Source organism: Gymnoscopelus braueri (assembly GCF_963280865.1).
Source record: "Gymnoscopelus braueri genome assembly, chromosome: 4".
Taxonomy (NCBI): Eukaryota; Metazoa; Chordata; class Actinopteri; order Myctophiformes; family Myctophidae; genus Gymnoscopelus; species Gymnoscopelus braueri.
In genome coordinates this window covers 33,364,638-33,384,135 of record NC_137605.1, presented here as the reverse complement: position 1 = coordinate 33,384,135, position 19,498 = coordinate 33,364,638, and the positions used below count along the sequence as shown (strand labels likewise).

The 19,498-nt window shown below is 42.8% G+C and overlaps 1 protein-coding gene across 3 annotated transcripts; it reads right to left on the bottom strand.

The window, feature by feature from the left end:
* Positions 1–696: 696 nt before the first annotated feature.
* On the bottom strand, positions 697–16,147 carry ptpn3 (protein tyrosine phosphatase non-receptor type 3). 3 transcript variants are annotated; one of them, XM_080426192.1, is made up of 26 exons: positions 16,025–16,147; positions 14,149–14,290; positions 12,485–12,619; positions 12,356–12,398; positions 12,120–12,201; positions 11,813–11,857; positions 11,614–11,666; positions 11,231–11,348; positions 11,020–11,107; positions 9,908–9,996; positions 9,749–9,812; positions 9,437–9,648; positions 9,227–9,352; positions 8,769–8,930; positions 8,447–8,552; positions 8,105–8,182; positions 7,935–7,991; positions 7,374–7,530; positions 6,878–7,053; positions 6,291–6,381; positions 6,023–6,084; positions 5,756–5,902; positions 4,516–4,644; positions 3,459–3,604; positions 3,127–3,262; positions 697–1,436 (listed from the first exon to the last, which is right to left on the bottom strand). In XM_080426192.1, the coding sequence occupies exons 2-26, from the start codon at positions 14,215–14,217 to the stop codon at positions 1,359–1,361; spliced, it is 2,649 nt and encodes an 882-aa protein (XP_080282318.1). In that variant the 5' UTR covers positions 14,218–14,290; positions 16,025–16,147; the 3' UTR covers positions 697–1,358. The 3 variants fall into 3 exon arrangements, 2 of the variants coding, with proteins under 2 accessions (XP_080282318.1, XP_080282319.1); XM_080426193.1 differs by lacking the exon at positions 697–1,436 and adding an exon at positions 1,470–2,094; XR_013933006.1 differs by lacking the exons at positions 697–1,436; positions 3,127–3,262; positions 3,459–3,604 and having other exon boundaries at positions 4,529–4,644; positions 5,322–5,902.
* Positions 16,148–19,498: the final 3,351 nt, after the last annotated feature.

The window sequence follows — 19,498 nt, the reverse complement described above, 5'->3', positions numbered from 1 at the left end:
TGTTTCATCTTTGGTCTTTGGAAAGATGTGTGTAGTGTGTAAGAAAGATGTCCAGAAAGAGGTTGTATACTTCAACTACACCAATGGGTCAACTTCTCAGTGTGTACCCCAGGGGTCCTTGAGGGGGTTCCACAGCTAAATGATTCATAGCTTATCTACATTATTTCATATATTTACATAAACTCATTATTTTGTAAAAAAAATACATCTAGAGAACAAGAATGGTTAATTTGATCACTTTCACTGTTACCAAATGACACATTGGACCAAATCCTGTAAATTATTTGATTAGGGTCCCAGAGATGGGAAATTTTTATTAAATAGTGGCCATAGGCTAATACATTGGATTGGGAGTCCTTGAAATTAAAAAGGATGAGAATCACTGAACTACACTTGCTGTTCGTGAATCAATATAGGGGTGAGATAACACCAAGATCATTGAAATTATTCCAAATTCCTAGACAAACTTAAACAGTTGAATACTTGGGCTTTTCTTGAATAGTGTGCAATGATCAGCCATACTGTTAAGTTCAGACGTATTGATTTGCGAGAGGTGAAAAAGTTGCACTGTATAGTAAAAAAAAAACAGTATCTCAACACAGAGCATCATATGCTATGCTAATTAAAACATCTATTTTACATATCTATCCATCTAGAGATACAGTAGACAGATCTATCAATAGATACAGACAGATGGACAGATATCTCCTTTAATAATACATTTGTCAAAGAGGCATTGACTATTATAAGAACAAACAAACAAATGACCCATCCGTATAAATCAGTGTTTATTCAGTGTCTCAATAATTTAAGAGTGATTAGGACAAGGGAAGGTTCAGTGTTCCACCGGCAGTCTAATGTGAGCCAACCTGTTGGTGATATAAAACCTGCAACGCTCTCTAGACTCAGATAAGCTATAGACAGTAACGCTCCAGGCACAGTTCTGTTGCTCTGTGTGATCCAGTAAAACATCAGTCCAAGGCACACCTCCGTGGAGGACAACGTGGCTTAAGTGCGATACAGTGATAAGTAGAGAGGCCTCTGGGACAGAGAGCAGCAGCTCACATCAGTCTTCTAGCAGTCTCTGTGGGACTCAAACCTCTTAATGCACTATTAGCCCACAAAAAAAAAACTAAGGCCAGAGAGGTACAGGAGTCACTGGCTTACAGTATATGCTATGCAGATCGGCAGAGAACCATGTTCTGTGGCCAGCTGTGCTATTATATTCAGCCTATGCATTGGTCCCATATCCTGGAATCCTTCGAGGAGAGCAGGTAATGCCCTCCATAGAATAAGGCTGGACTAGTGAGTGTATGTGTTCTGGTGCTGCTGTGATTAGTTAGCAGTGTTGATGTGGTCTATGCCGGGGCTTCAGACCCATCTTGCTTCTCTTTGTAGACTCGCAGTATGGCCTCACACACAAACTGGAACTGACACTGAAACACAAAGCATGTGCTTTTAGTTAACACAACAATACACTGCATCACTATTGTTGCCGTCGTTGTCTTTAACCACTTGCGCCTCATTTTAAAAATAACGAAAATAGCTGATTTACAAGCTCAAAAGATCTGAGCAATTTATGAAGATTTTGGACATTTTTGGAATCTTTTCACAATATTATTGACATGCCCAGAATGGGGACTCCAGGGTGAAAGTGACACATTATCTACAGAGGTGGACAACCTGAATGTTCACACGCTTCTAAATTAGCTTGAACTCTTACTGTGACAGACTGTGACAGAATGTGACAGGCAGTAAACACTCCAACAGTAAGGTGTCTTTCACACCGGACACAATTAGTTGGGCATGACAATTTGTACTATCCATCTCAAATGAGGTGAAACAGGTCTATAGTGTTGACAGGTGAGTATTATTAGCCTGGTCAAATTATTCAAACTTGCACTGGTAAGCAAACGCGACACTCCACCAAGCCGTGAAGCCAACGGTCTGGGTTGGCCAATCAGGGAAGCTGATGCATACAATCTACAGAATTTGCGCGTCTACCTCAGACCCGCCGGCTGATAGATACAGATATTCGTGGTTTTTCAGTTCTCGGAAACCGTGTGACCACTATGACCATTCGGCACTGCACACCTAAGGGTCATAGGAGACACACATGGTAAGTTTGAGACCGTTCGGTCTGACACTTAACGAGTTACGCCGGCCACAGAGTGACAGACAGAGACTTGGAAAATTATAGTATAGCTAGATGCACATCATTAGTGTAATAGTGTCCCTTTAAGTAAGTCATGGATCCCTAATAGGAGGCCCCACAGGCCAAGTGTGGCCCATGAGAGCTAATAAGTCTGGCCTGCACCGACCCCTGTCATAACATGATATTAAGTGCACAAAAACAGAACAAAATTTCACAAACTAACCTTGTTTGTGTTGTATGTTCTGTATGATTCGCTGTGTGTGTGTGTGTGTGTGTGTGTGTGTGTGTGTGTGTGTGCGTGCGTGCGTGGGTAATAATAGGCGAACATTCGGTGAGAATAGGCAAACATTCAGTGAAAATAGCCGATCTACAAGCTCACAACGAGATTTTGTGTACAGGGATTAAAAGGAAAGGGGCCCAAGTACAGACCCTTGGGGGACTCCCCAAGGGTTTGAGTGGTTAAAACCTGATTATACTTTGCCATATGTCATCGTCGCCTGCTGGAAATAGCAGATCTGCAAGCTTTTTTCTGCGAGCGACACCGTCATACGACGGAGTATAACTCGAACATAAGAATTGCACTTGCAGACTGCAGAGGCTTTTAATTAAGTGGTTGGTTGAGTTATTTTGTTTCAAGAATACATTTCTTTTCTTGTGTGACCCTCAACACAAGATTTGAGAATCCCAGGCCTAAATTTGTACTATAACCATTACCTAATAATAATAGTAGTAATAAAAGCAGCAAAATCATTTGCACACAAAGCAACTTCTACTGGTGCAGTGGAAAACTGCTCCCTCTCAATAAAGGAAAAATCAATAAACAACAGCCTCAAGGACTTCCTCCTCAGAGAAATCATGATATAAAACATGACGTGGTTACCAGCTACATGTCAAAAGCAGCTGCATTTGCCTTTGACAAACAAGTAGTGAGCTAATCAACCATGATGGCTGGCTCTTATGTGTCTCTGTACCGTGGTCTGGACCATCATGGCTCGTTGGTCTCTCAGCGTTCTGACAATGTCCAGGGGGAACACCGGCTGACCCTCCTCCAACAGAGTCAGCGCTGTTTCCATGGTGATAAGAACACCTGTGCGTCCAATCCCAGCACTGAAGTAATCATTAAAAACAAATGAAAAACTATTCAGAAAAACAAAAAAGGTTCAGATGTCCACAGTACATACATGAATGATGTTTTTGTGTGTGTGTGTGTGTGTGTGTGTGTGTGTGTGTGTGTGTGTGTGTGTGTGTGTGTGTGTGTGTGTGTGTGTGTGTGTGTGTGTGTGTGTATGTTCATGTGTTTTACCTGCAGTGTACCATAAGTGGCTCCTCCCCTCTTCTCCTTTCTCGGACACAGCTGACAAACAGCAGGAAGTCAGAAGGGTCATCTGGTACGCCATGGTCCGGCCACGCTACGTACTGGAGATGAGTGACTGCCCGCTCCTCACCCCGCTGCGCGCACAACACACCACACACACACACACACACACACACACACACACACACACACACAGTGTGAGGGAGATAGTGTTAGGAAGCATGCATTTAAAATTGTACATTTAAACTTGAGAAAACTGATTACACATGAGAGAGGACCTACAGTAAATAACTGCCACAAAAACAAAACAAAGAAGGCAGCAGAAGGGAAGAACAGGTGGGGAGGACAAAACAACAGGTGACCTGTACATGAATTGGAAGGGGATATGGTCGAAGGAAGACCAAATAGAAGGCGGAGAGGAGAGGGGAAAAGTGAAATCCTAAAGGAGGAGTGTGGCTGTGTTCAGGAATTGTGCCGGGCGAGTGGCCTGTGGCTGCATGCAGGGATGAACTAACTCAGCCAGGAGAACAGATGGGCACGCACAGCGGTAGATTCGAGTGTGTGTGTGTTTGTGTATGTGTGACTCCATACTCTTTATTTACCTGTTATCTATTATGGCCAACAGCTCTGTTTTATCTCATAATATTCCACAGGCAAATGGAAGACACTCACATACTGTACACACAAACAAATCTATTGCCCTCACACCCCATCCACGAGCCCAAACCCATGTCACACACGCACACACACACACACACACACACACACACACACACACACACACACACACAACCACCCATCCACTCGCCAGCCCACACAGGAAGAGATTATTTGCAGGCAAGAGTTAGTTTTGTCCAGAGTATGTGTTGCCTGCGGCGAGCTCCGTTATGTGACATATGGCATAAATCACAGTACATGCCACTAAACATAGAAGCAGAAACCCCCATGTTGTATGACTGGAGTCATACTACATCGCCTCTGTTGTGTCAGGGTTATTGAAAGCAGGAGTGCTCTTTTGCATTTCACTGAGCAGGTGTTACTGTACCTGTGTGTGTGTCAGGGTGAATTGTCGTGTGACGTAGGCTAAGTTACATTCCTCTGAGTGACAGCTCACCCTCAAGTACCCATAATCCCTCACTTCTGGGGGATGCGGCCAGTACTGGTGACACTTAGTCTGAAAGTGTATGACATCATCCATAGCACACATTATTTCTGACACGAGCCATTAGTCACATACAGTAATAATATAACACATCAGTGCTACCTGGAGGCTCAGGAAATTAAACTCATGTTCGACAATGCATTTTAACCACTTCTCTCAGGAACATAATTCAGGGGGAAAAGGAACAGGATGTAAAATGACTTTCAATTAGGGCTGGGTGATATATGACTTCAAATCAGTATTACGATCGTTTCAAACTTTTTCCTCGATTCAGATTAATGAACAAATATAAAAATAAAAAAACATCGAAAATAGCAGATCTACAAGCGCTGTGACGTGTTGTAGATCGCCTATTTTCGCATGACACCATTCACAAAGAAGTATACTAAAGGTCGATTGTAAAAAAAAAATATTGTGTCGATTCATTGATATCTACGGGGGAAAAGAATACATTGAAAAAACTCTTTCTTCTCGATTATTCGGTTATAAATATCAGTTTCAATATATTTCTGTGTGTGTGCGTTCTTAGCTCTGAAGTAGAGAATATCTCCGGCCACTCGATCAATTAATGAGAGCATCTGGTTACCAAGCAACAGGGAAGTCGCCACAGAGGCAGCTTCATTGAATGATTCCATGTGTGAATGCATCTTGTGTGCAAAGAATACATCTCATCGGCATCCTGCTCACACCTTATGCTTAATTCATACTCATCGTACGATGGTGTCACGTGTCGAAAATTGCGACGCAACAGGTTGTGAGTTTGTAGATTGGCTGTCTTCAGCACGCGACACTGGCGTGCAATGAAGTATAAATCAAGGCTCCACATTCAGCTGTTCTGTAGTCTGTGAAACCCTGTTGATTGCAAACAGCTGCTGCGATTGATTATTTTTGCAAGAAAACAAAACCGCTCGCTAACCTAGTAATAACCGCAATTAAATCGAATTAAACAAGGTACATCATGTAGCAATGTTGGCACGACAATGATGGCACGACAATGATCACAGGAACAATGGATATTGAGCAGCTTGACATTAACCCACAATACCCAATTCCTCACTGGCTGGGTTTTACATTCTATGTGTGTTTATAGATGAGGTATGTATGAGCGTGTTTAAGCAAGTACCCGTCCCCTCTCAGTGAGAGTAGTAAGCATAATGATGGTGTGTGTCTGTTGCTCCCACACACTCTGCCAGAAGTGAGTGCAGGTCTGCGGTAGTGGACCCTGAGCGGCAACGTAACGCAAACACACACCAGACACTGGGGGCGCCACCTAAGAGACAGACAGACAGACATGCTCATGCTAACACACATTATATACACAGGGTCAAGTATACATGAGATGACGCCGGGGGACAAAAAGAGATGATTGCAGATATCAGCAACGCCATACCGTGATGTGGCTGGCATTAATGTAGTCCTCTTGGTCCTGCAGAACGACCCTGGTAGCGTCATCTGAAAGGAGAGAGAAGGTAGTTGTACAGGTGTTGATGCACAGTCAGTGGTTTGGGCAGTTACATTTTTATGACCCACCACAGGGAAGTACTGTACAAGACTGAGGTTATCCCAGGTAATACAGCAAGCTGTGGGGGGTGGGGAATCATGGGGGGTGGGGAATCATGTGGTGGTGGAAATATATGCAGAAAAAAGACAGGACTCACATGGCAGAACATCTTTATATCTGTTCTTGTCCATGTTCTCAGAGAGTCGAGCACAGGTTAGCGATAGGCCAGGTTTCCGCCTGTAAAGGTTCTGCAACACAAACACATAAACATTACAAAGAAATACACACAAATTACACAAAATATTCAGCATCTAGCAGATTAGGGCCAACATCTGTTCCCAAAACAGCACTTAAAAAGGCATTATGAATCCCCAAATAAGTGAGTGTGACTGTAAGTTATTAAATCCTGCTTAAAACCCATTAAGATTTGAAAGATTGTTAAAAAAAATAGCAGATGTACAAGCTTGTGGCGTGGCACGAAGTGACGTGCTGTGAGCTTGTATATCTGCTATTTTTTAAAAGCCAACGCAAAAATAATAATATAATTATCTAAGATGACTGATGCTTTCCCGGTTTTAAATGGTTAAAGTATAAGAGAAATGCAGCCATTTATGGTCTTTGTCGTTCTATTAGCTATCCTTGTTACCTTTCATCACGGACCTGTGTGTGTGTGTGTGTGTGCGCGTGTGTGCGTGCGTGCGTGCGTGCGTGCGTGCGTGCGTGCGTAGGCACACACGGACATACCTCAAAGTGGAAGGAGAGAGTTGCTGACTGTATTCCTCTCTCCAGCTGTTTCATTGAGTCCTCCAGTGTACTGACACGCTCTGACTGGCCAGGCGACTGCGGCTTGTCTCCCTGCGATTGGCCAGTCAGTGTTAGGTCGGGAGGAAACTGTAGCACAGGTGCCACACGCCCAGGACCTGCAGTACAAGCTTGGTTGAGTGTATAATCCATAAACATCACAGAAACATAACGTTGCTGTCAGGCAGAAACCTCCAAACCTGTGTTCCAATTGATCTTATGTAGATTATTATTTAGTCACAAGCTCTTTTTAATACTTTTCATTGGTTCAATATTTATAAAAATCACACTTGACCACATTCACTTATGAAGATAAATTAGCCAATCTACAAGCTCACAATGCGTTGTGAGGTTGTAGATCGGCCATTTGTGCTACTTTTGTGTGACAGCGACGATAAGGTGCATACACACATACAAACGTGCACATGATCCTACACACCTTTACGTCTGATGAGCAAGTCCAGTTCTCTGGAATGTGACTCTCTGCTGGCTCGTATGAACATGACCACCTGGTCATGCGTGTGTTCTGAAATGTCTCGGCCATTGATGAGGACCACCAGGTCTCCCTCTAGCAGCTTGGGTTCACATCGCCCTGCCTACAAACATACAGTACACTGACACTCACTCACTCACAGCAAAACCACTTCAACCCTATTTATACTTTGGCTATTCGGAAATAGCCGCTCTACAAGCCCACAACGCATCATGATGCGATGCGTTGTGAGCTTGTAGACCTGCTCATTTAAAAAAATCTTGATGCATCTAGAAACATTGTGAAAAAACTTAAAACATAACACATATCTTCTCTTATACTTATAGCACAAAATCTTTTCATATGGGAGTCAATTTGGGGGTCCTTGACATGAGAATATTTGAGAACCACAGCTTTGATAAACCATCCTTCTAGTCATCCATCGAACCATCTATGTTTTGTTTACATTTCATCACAAGTTAACACAACCACATAGTCGAACACAAACAACTCAGAGTCGGTTCTTACAGGTGAGTCAGGTTTAACGTGGGATATGGCTAGAGGCATCTTCTGATCCACCCCACCCTGGAAGGAGTTTGGAAAGATGAAATGAAGCAAGAGTGAGGGAGACAAACACATATTACTCAAAACGTTTCCTCATGCGTGTGTGTATGTGTTTGAGCGCAAGAGAGACTCACTTTAACATTGAAGCCAAACTTGCCTTCCGGATCAGGGGCAATACGTATTAACAACAGATCACTGTCTCCTGGTGGCCCCTACAAACACAGATGCAGGAAAATAATTCTGCATAATTACTACATAATTAATAATAAAAGGGGAAACTAATAGTTCCCTTTCATGAAAAATACTAGCCCATAGCTACCCGGATTTCCAGGCTTTTCCTTAGTTCATAGTGTCATATACAAAATAGGGGTTGGGATTCATAGCGTCATATATACAAAATAGGGGTTGGGATGCAACACAAGCATGCATACAGCATGTGCACAAACACACACTATGTGGGCGATCAGATAACTGACCTTGTCCCTGTAGTGTAAACTGGGCTCGCTGTCCTCTTCTCCCGTGCTGATGTCATCAAATTGTGACGAACCTTCCTCCAGTGCTTGGCTGTGTGTGCCAGAGAGACTGGTGTAAACAAAGTCAAATTGTTGGTTAGATTGGAAGAGATTTATACTTTGTTACGTGCCTGTGTCACATATGGCAAAAAAAAGCAGATCTACAAGCTCACAACACGTCACGTTGCGATGCATTGTGAGCTTGTAGATCCTCTATTTTTGTTGCGCGACACCATCGTATGATAGGGTAAGAATTCCGCAAGTGTGTCGTTTTCCTAATACTGACCGATTTGGAGAACTATCTCCCTCACTGTCTCTGCTGCTGGTGACGGAGGCCCGGTACGTGTAGAACACATCCTCCCCCTCTGACATGTCTTTCAGGTCATTGGTCAGCTCCGCCGAGGAGGGGCGGGGCTTACGGATGCCGTGTCGAACGCGGGGACTCCGCCTGCCAGAGAGACCATAAACTTCAGCCAGGACAGTTTATGCTTGTGTTTGTCCAAGAGGGTTTACATGTGCAGTCCAAGGTAGAGTACGCACATCCAAATATTTGACAGACATAAATACATGAAAAAGAATTGTCAGATGTAGTCAGCTAATTGTCAGATGTAGTCTGTGCAGTGTGTTTGCAGCAACTTTAAACATGTGACACCACCGACCCAACATCACCCAATTTGATCTTCCGACACAGCGCAGTTAGTCAGGACAAGACAGTTGGTCTGTAGAGGCCTAAACAGATCATACCAGTTGGGTGTAGTTGGAGGGGATCTAGATGGCAGACTCTTGGTCTCCATTTGCTCGGCTGAAACAGACCTTCGAAGGACCGGGTTCCACACCATCCCTCCCACCACACGCCGACACACCGGACCACTGCAGACCAAGGGGAGAGGAATAGAAAGACTGCAACATTTAAATAGTTATTATAAGACTACATGTGATTGTGCACACACTCACGTTTCATTTTTACTGTTTCCCAGGCCCAAGTGCTGTGTGATCAGCTTGCTGTAGGACTGAATTGTTGTTGTGGTGGTGTTGTTGTGCTTCGGGCTCCTGGCTGTCCGGTTAGCGCTGAAGAAGGAATGGTGATCCACACAGGACCTCCAAAGATTCTTACAAGTCTTGGGACAGGGCAAGGCCAGAGACACAATGCAATCCTGGGTCTCCCCCTGCAAATCACAGACGACAGTACAATACAATTCACAGGACTTTAAGGCGACGTGGGCGGGTAATTCACGTGCCCGAAGCCCAAGACAGGACTAGACTCACGTGTTTCCGTTTGAGGTGGATGAGAAAACGTTTCCTCTTGAAGGAGATCTTGATGATGTTCCCCCTGCATGATAATGATGATGAGAGGGGTTTAATGGGTCAGAAAACTAGGCTGACGACAGCCCATCACATGAATGAGCAGCTGTCATTATCACTCACCAGGGGAAGAAACTGGAGCAAATCATATTGCAGAACATAGCTACACCACTTGAAGCCAAACCGACCAAGAGGGGGGCATTGTTGGAATCCTGAGTAAGAGTGACAAGAGAGCGAGAGAGAGGGAACGTGATAAATGAAACCAAGGACCAACAAGTAAAAGCAGCCATAAAATAAATGAATATAAGAAAGTAATATAGATGTGATCTGTATCTGGATAACTTATCTGGATAAGGAAAAACATATGGCAGTGGTCGGCAAGTAAGTTTTGCCTCGGGCCAAACTTTTTCAAATTAGATGGTGGGCCAGAACACAATCAATGGCTAATTTAGGACGTGGAACTTGCAACAAACAAACATATACAATAATAATAACTGTATTGTTATAAAAGTTACTACATAAAGATGTGGTATAACAGAAAAAGCATGTGGAATCAAATGTTACAGGTGCACACAGAAATGCTTATCTAATCCTTTTTGTGCAGGCGTCATCCTTGAATGTTTCACTTAGAGGATATTTAGTGAACATATTATCTGGAGACAGACAGTACTCCTTTTCGAACAAGAGCTCTTTCATGGTTCAAGGTCTCTTAGAATGGAGAGAGACAATGTATCATTTGAGGCATGTGAACACACAGCTTTGGTGTGTTTTTTAAACGTGAGATGAGATTTTCATCCAAAAGTCTCAAGAGCAAAGTTGACAGTGAAAACATAACATTCAATGAATGGAAATAGAACTATTTGTTCATCATACCTGATTTCATCAATTCAAAGCTATTGCTGTCCATATCCTACCTGGACTGTCAGTCAGCTATTGTAAATTATTTACAAAATTACTTGTCGGGGCCAGATATTAACGCTGGCGGGCCAGTTCTGGCCCACGGGCCGCCTGTTGCCTACCACTGACATATGGTAATGCATATTTACATATGCACTCACATATGTAAATACAAAAAGCACACATTGCAATCGGAATGCAATCACATCTGCCAGACCACATCTGGAGGTGGTCTGGCTCACACGGCGTTCAGATCTCAGTCAAAATCCCCCAGGTGTAAATGTTATTATTCAGATAATATATCCAGAAACAAGTGAACAGCCAAGAGAGTTGGCTACCGTGGCAGAATGCAGCTCCACTCCATACAGCTCCAGCGTTCGTGCCGTGTTGAGGAAACATAACTCTGCTTCGCTCTGCTTCAGTCCCCTGGGAACACACAGAGGAGACGCAGGGGCATCAATACTAACTGTAGAGAACGTGCTGTGCAAAACGAGCAGAAACCAGTTTTGAATTTCAGACTATAAAAAGGTACAGATTCCTTTGCCGTACTTGTGCTGAGGATGCAGATCTTCCACTCGGGATAGGAAGTCATCGTCCTGCTCTGGGATGAAGTGGCACTTGGACAGGTAACCAGGGAGATAAGATGGCATGTGGTCCCGCAGCTCCGCTACAGGGGATGGTGAGAGAATCCGAAATATTACACAGAAATACATAATCAGACCCCCTTCGAAAGTACTGACCCACAATTGTCAACATAATAAAATCTTCAGTTAATTTAACTCTAACCGAGGATTTTACTGTGTAGTAGGGTACTATATGAGAGGTGCAGCTAATTGCTTGCTGACATGCAGGAACAATTACTCGCATGACAGTAACGAAGCCATGAGTCATGTGTTTCTCTACTGTTGAATGAAAATGCAATGGTGACTTACACTGAACAGCATAAGACGCCAGCACCACAGCTGCACTCAGCGGGCACTGCAACCTGCAATCAGACTATGATTACACATTGTAATTGCTACACCACTGCTGGAAACTCTGTATCTCAAGGGGATAGGTGTTTTTGTTTGCTTGTGTGTGCATTAGCGTATGCTCAAATGAACACGTTTGTTCCCATGGTGCTCCACTAACCTTCCTTCCCTGATGTCACAACTGATCTGGAGGAAGTACAGGTGCCTACAGAGACGAGACAGGAGGAACTCATACAACCCACACCACTTCAAACAGCCCACTCACATAACGTCTGTGTCATACATAAACTACTCCCTGTTTCACAACTGATACTGACACACGACAAGAGCATTTTTCATAACCTGGTATTAAGGCAGACCACTGATTATTGTAAAATGTCAAACTTACATACATCAAAGGGGGAAAACCACCCAATTAACTTTCAATATCACTTATCGTTCACTAGACTAAACACATTCATATTCACCTGGTCTGTTCATGTTGCAGAGAGTTGGGGTCAGAGATGAAGTATCGTACTCTGAAGTTAAGATAGAAGGGAGAGACAAGCCCTGCATAGGGAAAACCATGTCTTATAGATGTGATAAATTACATGATGTCATCACAGCAGACTCCTAGTTTCTTTGTCCCAAGTACTGTATATTGTATTAAGAAATAGTTAGAAATTGCTACTTCAAATAAAGGCACATAATTCAAATCAGATACCTTTCAGCTGCTTCTTCAATGGCTTTTCAGGCTCTAACCATCTCTGAAAGAGGAACACTGGGTTATTCAAACATAGAACATCATTCGATACAATTATAATTACAATCACAGCCAAGATGGCCAGCTCACCGGAGAGTGTGTGTTGGCTTTGATGTAGACAATTGCCGTGCTGGATTCTCGGATCTGTAGACTAAAAAGCTGTCTCTCTAGCAAGCCGAGGTGGTTGAACACCAGGTCTAACAGAACCACACCTTCATCCTGTTTCTGGAAAACCAGGGAATACAACATCAAAAGTCAGACTTTCTCAAATGGTCTCAGACACGGCACACAGACAAACATTTTACACTAGCTATTAAACATAACACTATTCGATAACAGTATTCCTCCGATGAAGTTTAGTGTAATATATCCTTATTAGTTTAGCTTAAATTATATTGTTTGTACAGACAAGACAATAAATACATCCATTAAATAGGAAAATAGGTAAACACAACAGTTAAACACCACAGTAAATTATTTTATATATATTCCAAATGAAATAAAAGCAATGCTCTCAGCATACTCTGTGAATGTGCGTCTGCTTGTGTGTGAGTTGGGTGGTAGGGATTATTAATTTAACTCAGAGTTTAAAAACTCTCAGCGTTACAAATGGATAAATTAACAAAGAGGATTTGTGTTGTTGTCTTCTATCTGCACCACCATCATGACATTTCATGTCCCACTTCAGTGCTCCACCCCACTGTTTAGGAAACACTGCTCAAAGTGCTGACACTGTCAAATATAATGTTTACATCAATGAAGGACATGACTGCAGAAAAGAAACCTTTAGCTTGCCTTGATTTTGTGAATTAAGCTTCTTCCTTGCGTTTCTTGTTCAGAGCACGACTCAAATGAAACCATGCACCCGAGTAGATCTGTGGGTCTGCTTACAGATCATGTTCCCATCTCCTAGCATAAGTATAGCATAAAGCCTGAGCGTGCGATACCTGCAGGCAACTATGTATGTATAACACAGGCTTTAGGTCTGAAGTGCTGTAGCTCACGCTATGGCTCAGATGTAGGATGTATCTCAATGCAGCGAGCAACATGCAATATAAGGAGTCTCACATCGGAGAGTCCCAGTAGTTTCTCTGACAAGCTCATAGCTTGTAGATCTATGAACGGCACAAAGTGCTTGTATATCTGCTATTTTTTAATAGCCAAAGTACAAAATAATGATTAAAATATAGCTAAAATAAAGAAATGACACAGATGCTTTCTCGGTTTTAATGGGTGAAAAGGAGATGCTGCCCTAGAAAGTCATATGGTGACTGTACATTCTCTGAGAGAAAACGTGCATGCTGAGGTAAGCTCATGCACGCATGGCATATGATGATGGAAGCCTCCCATATGTGAAAGGCTCCACTCGGCATATAAAAATAACGCAAAGCACGATTCTGAAAGAGAAGAAGTCCATCGAACCAAGGACACTGTGCTGAACAAACGGGAGGCAGATCAATGGAAATGCGAAAGAGGAGTCTCGCCATGTCATCCACTGACACGACAATCATTAGCACTGCACAGAGACAGATAGGACCAACATATGATCCGTGTGTGTGTGTGTGTGTGTGTGTGTGTGTGTGTGTGTGTGGACAAACTCTTTACAAGGACAGAAAGACGGAAGAAAAGGTTGTGGAAAGTGAGGCTGCATGTAGCTGAGCAGGTTAGGAAATGAATGTAGTCAATGGAAATTACTTGCAGGCCGTGTGTGTCTGTGCGTGTGCATGTGCATGCACGTGTGTGTTCTTACTCACGCTGACTCTAAATGTCTCGATGGTGCCGTCCAGCAGCTGAACTAGGCAGAGTAAGTCAGGTTTTGGCATGTCTGTTACCACGGTAACTCGGCCTCCCTCTCAAGACAAACACCCTGCCCTCAGCTCATCACTGAGTGGGGACCTGGAACACACACACACACACACACACACACACACACACACACACACACACACACACACACACACACACACACACACACACACACACACACACACACACACACACACACACACACACACACACGCACATACAGTATATAGTCAGGTTTTTCCAGGCTGTTGTCTTCCCATGAGGATGACATCGGGTGGTGAGTAATGTGTGTGCCTGATTCAGTATCAGGCCACAGTGAGTAATGCACTGTGAATGCGAGGGAGCGACTGTGTGTGTGTGTGTGTGTGTGTGTATGTGTGTGAGAGACGTGACGTGTATGTATGCGAGCGTCTGTTTGTGCAATCCATTATTATTTGGCTTGAGTCTGAACATGTCCTCTCGCTCCCTTTCCCTCCCGTTCTCCCTCGGTGTCTCTCCGCCCTGTGCAGGAGCTGAATGATAAGAATGTTAAATATTCTCTGAGTTCAGCAGCACGCCCATTTGCACGGCTAGGACCAGATCTAAGACCTGTTACTACGGACAATGTATGCACACCCGCACAGGTCTCACATACACATTACACAACAACACATACTGTACAGGTACATGTGTGTGTGTGTGTGTGTGTGTGTGTGTGTGTGTGTGTGTGTGTGTGTGTGTGTGTGTGTGTGTGTGTGTGTGTGTGTGTGTGTGTGTGTGTGTGTGTGTGTGTGTGTGTGTGTGTGTGTGTGTGTGTGTGTGTGTGTGTGTGTATGTATGCACGCATGCACTCTCACATGCACATTGCACTCATAGTTCCTTTACTGGCTAAAAGCCAATAGTTACCCATACTTAAGAATGTGTGTGTGTGTGTGTGTGTGTGTGTGTGTGCGTGCGTGCGTGCGTGCGTGCGTGCGTGCGTGCGTGCGTGCGTGCGTGCGTGTGTGTGTATTCATGTGTGCATGGCTGCATTTGTGTCCCGTCTTGGTTTACAGATAAATTCAACACACAAAATGGCCTGCCTTTAGCCTCTTTGTCAAAGATACACAATGTGTAAGTTAATGTTTGAACACAGTGCCACTCTCAGAATATATTAAACAGACCTGTGCTCTGTTGCAGCATTACTTGTTTTCCATGATAAACTCTCATTGGCCGACCCATAATGAATTCACATGTGAATGAATGCTATTTTTAAACATAGAGTTCAGCTCTATTCACTATTCTTTCAAAGGGATATTGTTGACATGGACAACATTAGTTGACAGAAGAATGCCACGAAACTATGCTTGCTTTAATATGTGTATCATTGTTAAGTTATAACCACCATTGTTTATAAATAATGAACACAAGGATTACATTTAGAGAATTAAAAGCAATGATTTATTTTTCTAGAACACCCACCAGAGACAGCTAGATGACCAACCTTTAACCTCGTCTACTCTCCCAAACGTAAACAGAGGAATAAGCCAGCCAGGCCTATTTCAAAGTATAAAGCCTTGAGTTACAGTAACAACAGCCTATCGAGACATTAACATTGAGCTCTGTTACTATATGACCTCTTGTACTTTGTTCTAACTGCGCGATCAAGGAACCTGTTGACAACCTAAACTTCTCCAGCCTCACCCAAAGAGGACTCTGGAACAACACAACACAACACAACTCAACACAACACACACCATTCGCAAACTTTATTTTAAAAAGCCCGAAACTACAGCGTGGCCTGTGATACATAATGTTATGAAGACACATGCAGCTTAGAGAAGAAAGAAGGACATGCATAAGTACCTCAGTCGTCCTGAAGTGGAGCATTGATTCCTCCTACGGTCTCCAGGTAGAAGGTAAATATCCGGGACAACTTTCTCATCCCTCTGGCTGCGGTGATTCCTCCTCCTCCTCCACGGCCCCGCCCCTTCCCCAAGCGCGCTCTCGTATGGACTGGACGATGCGCGCGCCCTATTTATACTTCGCCGTACGGCCGTGTCGCGCACCACATATTAGCAGCGTTGCCACGTCGGCTTATTATAAGCGGCTTCGGGCTTCTTTTCCTGTAAAGTTGCTTGTAAATATTCTATTGGTTAGTTGCGGGTTGCGTTTTTTTTGGGTCTTGTTTTTAAAGTGTTGTTGTTTATTTATTTAGGCTTGCTTCTTAAAAAATATTTTGTGCCGAGGGAGCATCTGTGTTGTTAGAATGTTTGAAATGCTGTTTGCATCGGCTATTTTCAAATAGACGATGTTTAAAGTGTTTAAGTGGCCTTGCTTCTTTTGGGCTTGTTTTCATCATAGACCTCTGGTTGGCAGTGGTTGCTTATCGCTCATAAAACCTGGCAACACTGCATATTAGTCGATCTACAAGCTCGCAGCGCGTCACCTCGTTGGCACTTTGTGAGCTTGTAGATCTGCTGTTTTTACCACGAGACACCGTCGTGTGCCGGAGTGTAAAAGTAGGCATCATCACACCCGTGAAACTGAAACTTTGTATAATTAGCTACTAGGGTAGGGCATAAAGGCCTATGTTCTAGACCTAGAATAAATAAATAAACAAACAAACTAACAAACAAACTAATTGTGAAAGTGTGAACGACAATATGGCAGTTTATGTCCAGTTTGGGCAAATGGAAGATAAAGTCTCAAAGGTAAGAACAGTAGTAGTGTTAGTGTGAATGCATTGTCAGTTTTAAGGAGACCTTTCTGATTGACTAATTAAATAATATCGTAATATGTAAATTGTGTTGAAGCAGATTCAGTCAATGAAGCATTTAGGGTGTTGTAGGGGGAAAATACGTTTGTCAAAAGTTTATCTTGATACTGTGCCACAGTTCAAATAGATAAACAGACTGCTGGCTGATACCTTGCGCTTTATCTGTCCAATTTAACACATATTTCTGAATAACATTGATAAAGTTGTCGAACTGCTGCTCACTCTGGTTTGTTGCTGCCACCTGCAGGAGAAATAAGCTATTGCAGCAATAATTCAGAGTAGGGGTCTTTTTCATGACCCCTTAGCTGAGAGAGAGAGGATGCAGGGACCCCCACTAAATACAGTATATTGTATACATTTATCTTTTTTTCCTTTTAGAAAGACTCCCATGCAACTTGATAAGAGGCTAGCTCACTATATTTAGCTGATTGTCTCATCAATGTCTGTTGACCGTTGAGAGATATGATACCACTATGGAAGGAGGCTATTGTTTACTTATATATTTTGTTTACTTATATTTGCTAATAATGTGTTGTTACATTCTTATTCATGTGTATTTTCAGACATTTAAAGGGTAAGACCACTTTGGTAGAGGTTTGGGTTGTGTAGTTACCTTGCCATGATGTAACTCCAAAGGTGGGAAAGAAATCAAAAATAATTGCTCCATTGATTAGAAATTGATAATTCAAAATATGCTCCTCATTGACTTACATTGTACGGTAAAACAGCTCTCAAAGTCACTCTTTTAGCACATAAATGAACCCAAACATAGCTGATTCAGACAATATAGAGCATCACCAAACCCAGTACTGTTTGTTTTTTTAATAAAAATGTCAACTTGTTGATTTTACTATTTGAAGGATCTGGATCTGGATCTGGATCCGGATCCGTGGACCCAGTCCAGGTTTTCTACTTATTAAAAATGGTAAAATCAACAGGAAGTTGACATTTTTATTAAAAAAACAAACAGTACTAATTTGAAGAGCCATGATTCAGAGGGTTCTTCTTTCAAATGCATAGGTCTGCAAGCAACCTAAAGAAAACAAGCTTTTTGTTATTGTAACCATGCCTCTTTATTAGGCAAGGGTTCTAAGCCAACATGCCTGCTTGCCCAAAATATCACCAACATTTTATTTGTGGTGGTCATCTGCACTTATATGTGTGTGATAGCTTTTAGGCAGAACACAACCAGAGACACTGCTTTACTTGTGATAAAGTGGAGTTGAAAGATTCCATATAAAAAGGTTAAAAGTTCAAGAATGTTGTGGTCTGAGGAACTCATTAAAGACATGGCAACAGATAATTTTAAATGCTGGATATTCAAATACTGTGAAAAAACAGTACTTATATGTTATAATTTGGCATTCTCATAAACAATAAATATGTTTTATAAATGTTGTGTGATGTCAGGAGTGGAAGAAGACGAAGTCCACTGTAAACACACATAAACGCCTAAACAAATACAAGGATACTTATATCATCAATATACCATTCAACCTTTAGAGGCTTCCAGAGCATTGCAAATCTGCCTAGCTGGTTTTGAATACTAGACATTTATAATGTTCATTTATAGGCCAGTATTGTACTCAAAGTACTGTCAATACAGTGTACAACTGGCAACTTCCTCCAGTCTTGATGTCATGACTGTGCAATTCCATATCAAAACTTTGAATTGTCTCCGCAAGGCTGAAGGCGTGAGATGCTTGCGTGCGTGCCTGCATGCGTGCTTGCGAGCGTGCGTGCGTGTGCGTGTGTCCGTCTGTCTGTGGCCAGCTAATCTCTGGCACCGTTGGCCCGCTTGATGTGAAACTGATCACACACACTCCTTGGATGCCACAGCAGAACCTCTGCCCAAAAATTCTCACATTGGCCTGTTATAGCGCCACCAGGAGGACGATTTTGGCAAAATAATCTTTTTGATATTACTCCTTCAGATTTTGTCCAAACATCATGTAAATCGGTACACAATATCTCTATAGTCATTAAACCAAACAGGTCTTTCAGATTTTTCATATACCATCCTGATTGGCTAAGATTGGCTTCCAAAGTTTGCAGGATTGGTGTGTTTTGAACAAAATGCCTCAAATCATGAACACAGCGTCTGATTGCTGTGAAAGGCAGAGGAAGAAATGGCACCCTTTTCACATTGGCCTATTATAGCGCCACCAGGAGGCCACAATAACCTACCCGACCTGACGGAGACCTGTGATCCGATCAGCACTTTTTCTAGTTTCAAGTAATTTCCATATAATTATATGAAAAAAGAAACCGATATTGTTATTTAGATAAATAAATATTATTTTATATTTGGGACTCCCACGGGGGTCCCCACTAGCCTGGTAAACCCTCCCTCCGGAAATCTCATTTCTATTTGATTCCTGGAGTGAGTCTGGCATGAACCGCCTCTCTGCAATATTGGCTGTGTATGCCAAACGGCCGCGCCTATCAGCGTCGTCGCTCATTGTTCTGTGATTGACAGCTTACGTTGGCCAATCAGGTGGCGAGTTCGAGTGAGCCCAAAACACGAACGGCAGCCATCTTTTTCTTGTGCGGCCAATTCT

Bases quoted from the DNA above. Each gene is read 5' to 3' on its own strand.
- ptpn3 (XM_080426192.1), bottom strand. From the start codon at position 14,217: ATGCCAAAACCTGACTTACTCTGCCTAGTTCAGCTGCTGGACGGCACC. The intron at 7,054-7,373 runs GTGTGTAGGATC...CTTGTACTGCAG, and splicing joins CTTGCTCATCAGACGTAAAG to GTCCTGGGCGTGTGGCACCT. The intron at 3,605-4,515 runs GTACAGTAACAC...TTGTGCGCGCAG, and splicing joins TCACCCTGACACACACACAG to CGGGGTGAGGAGCGGGCAGT.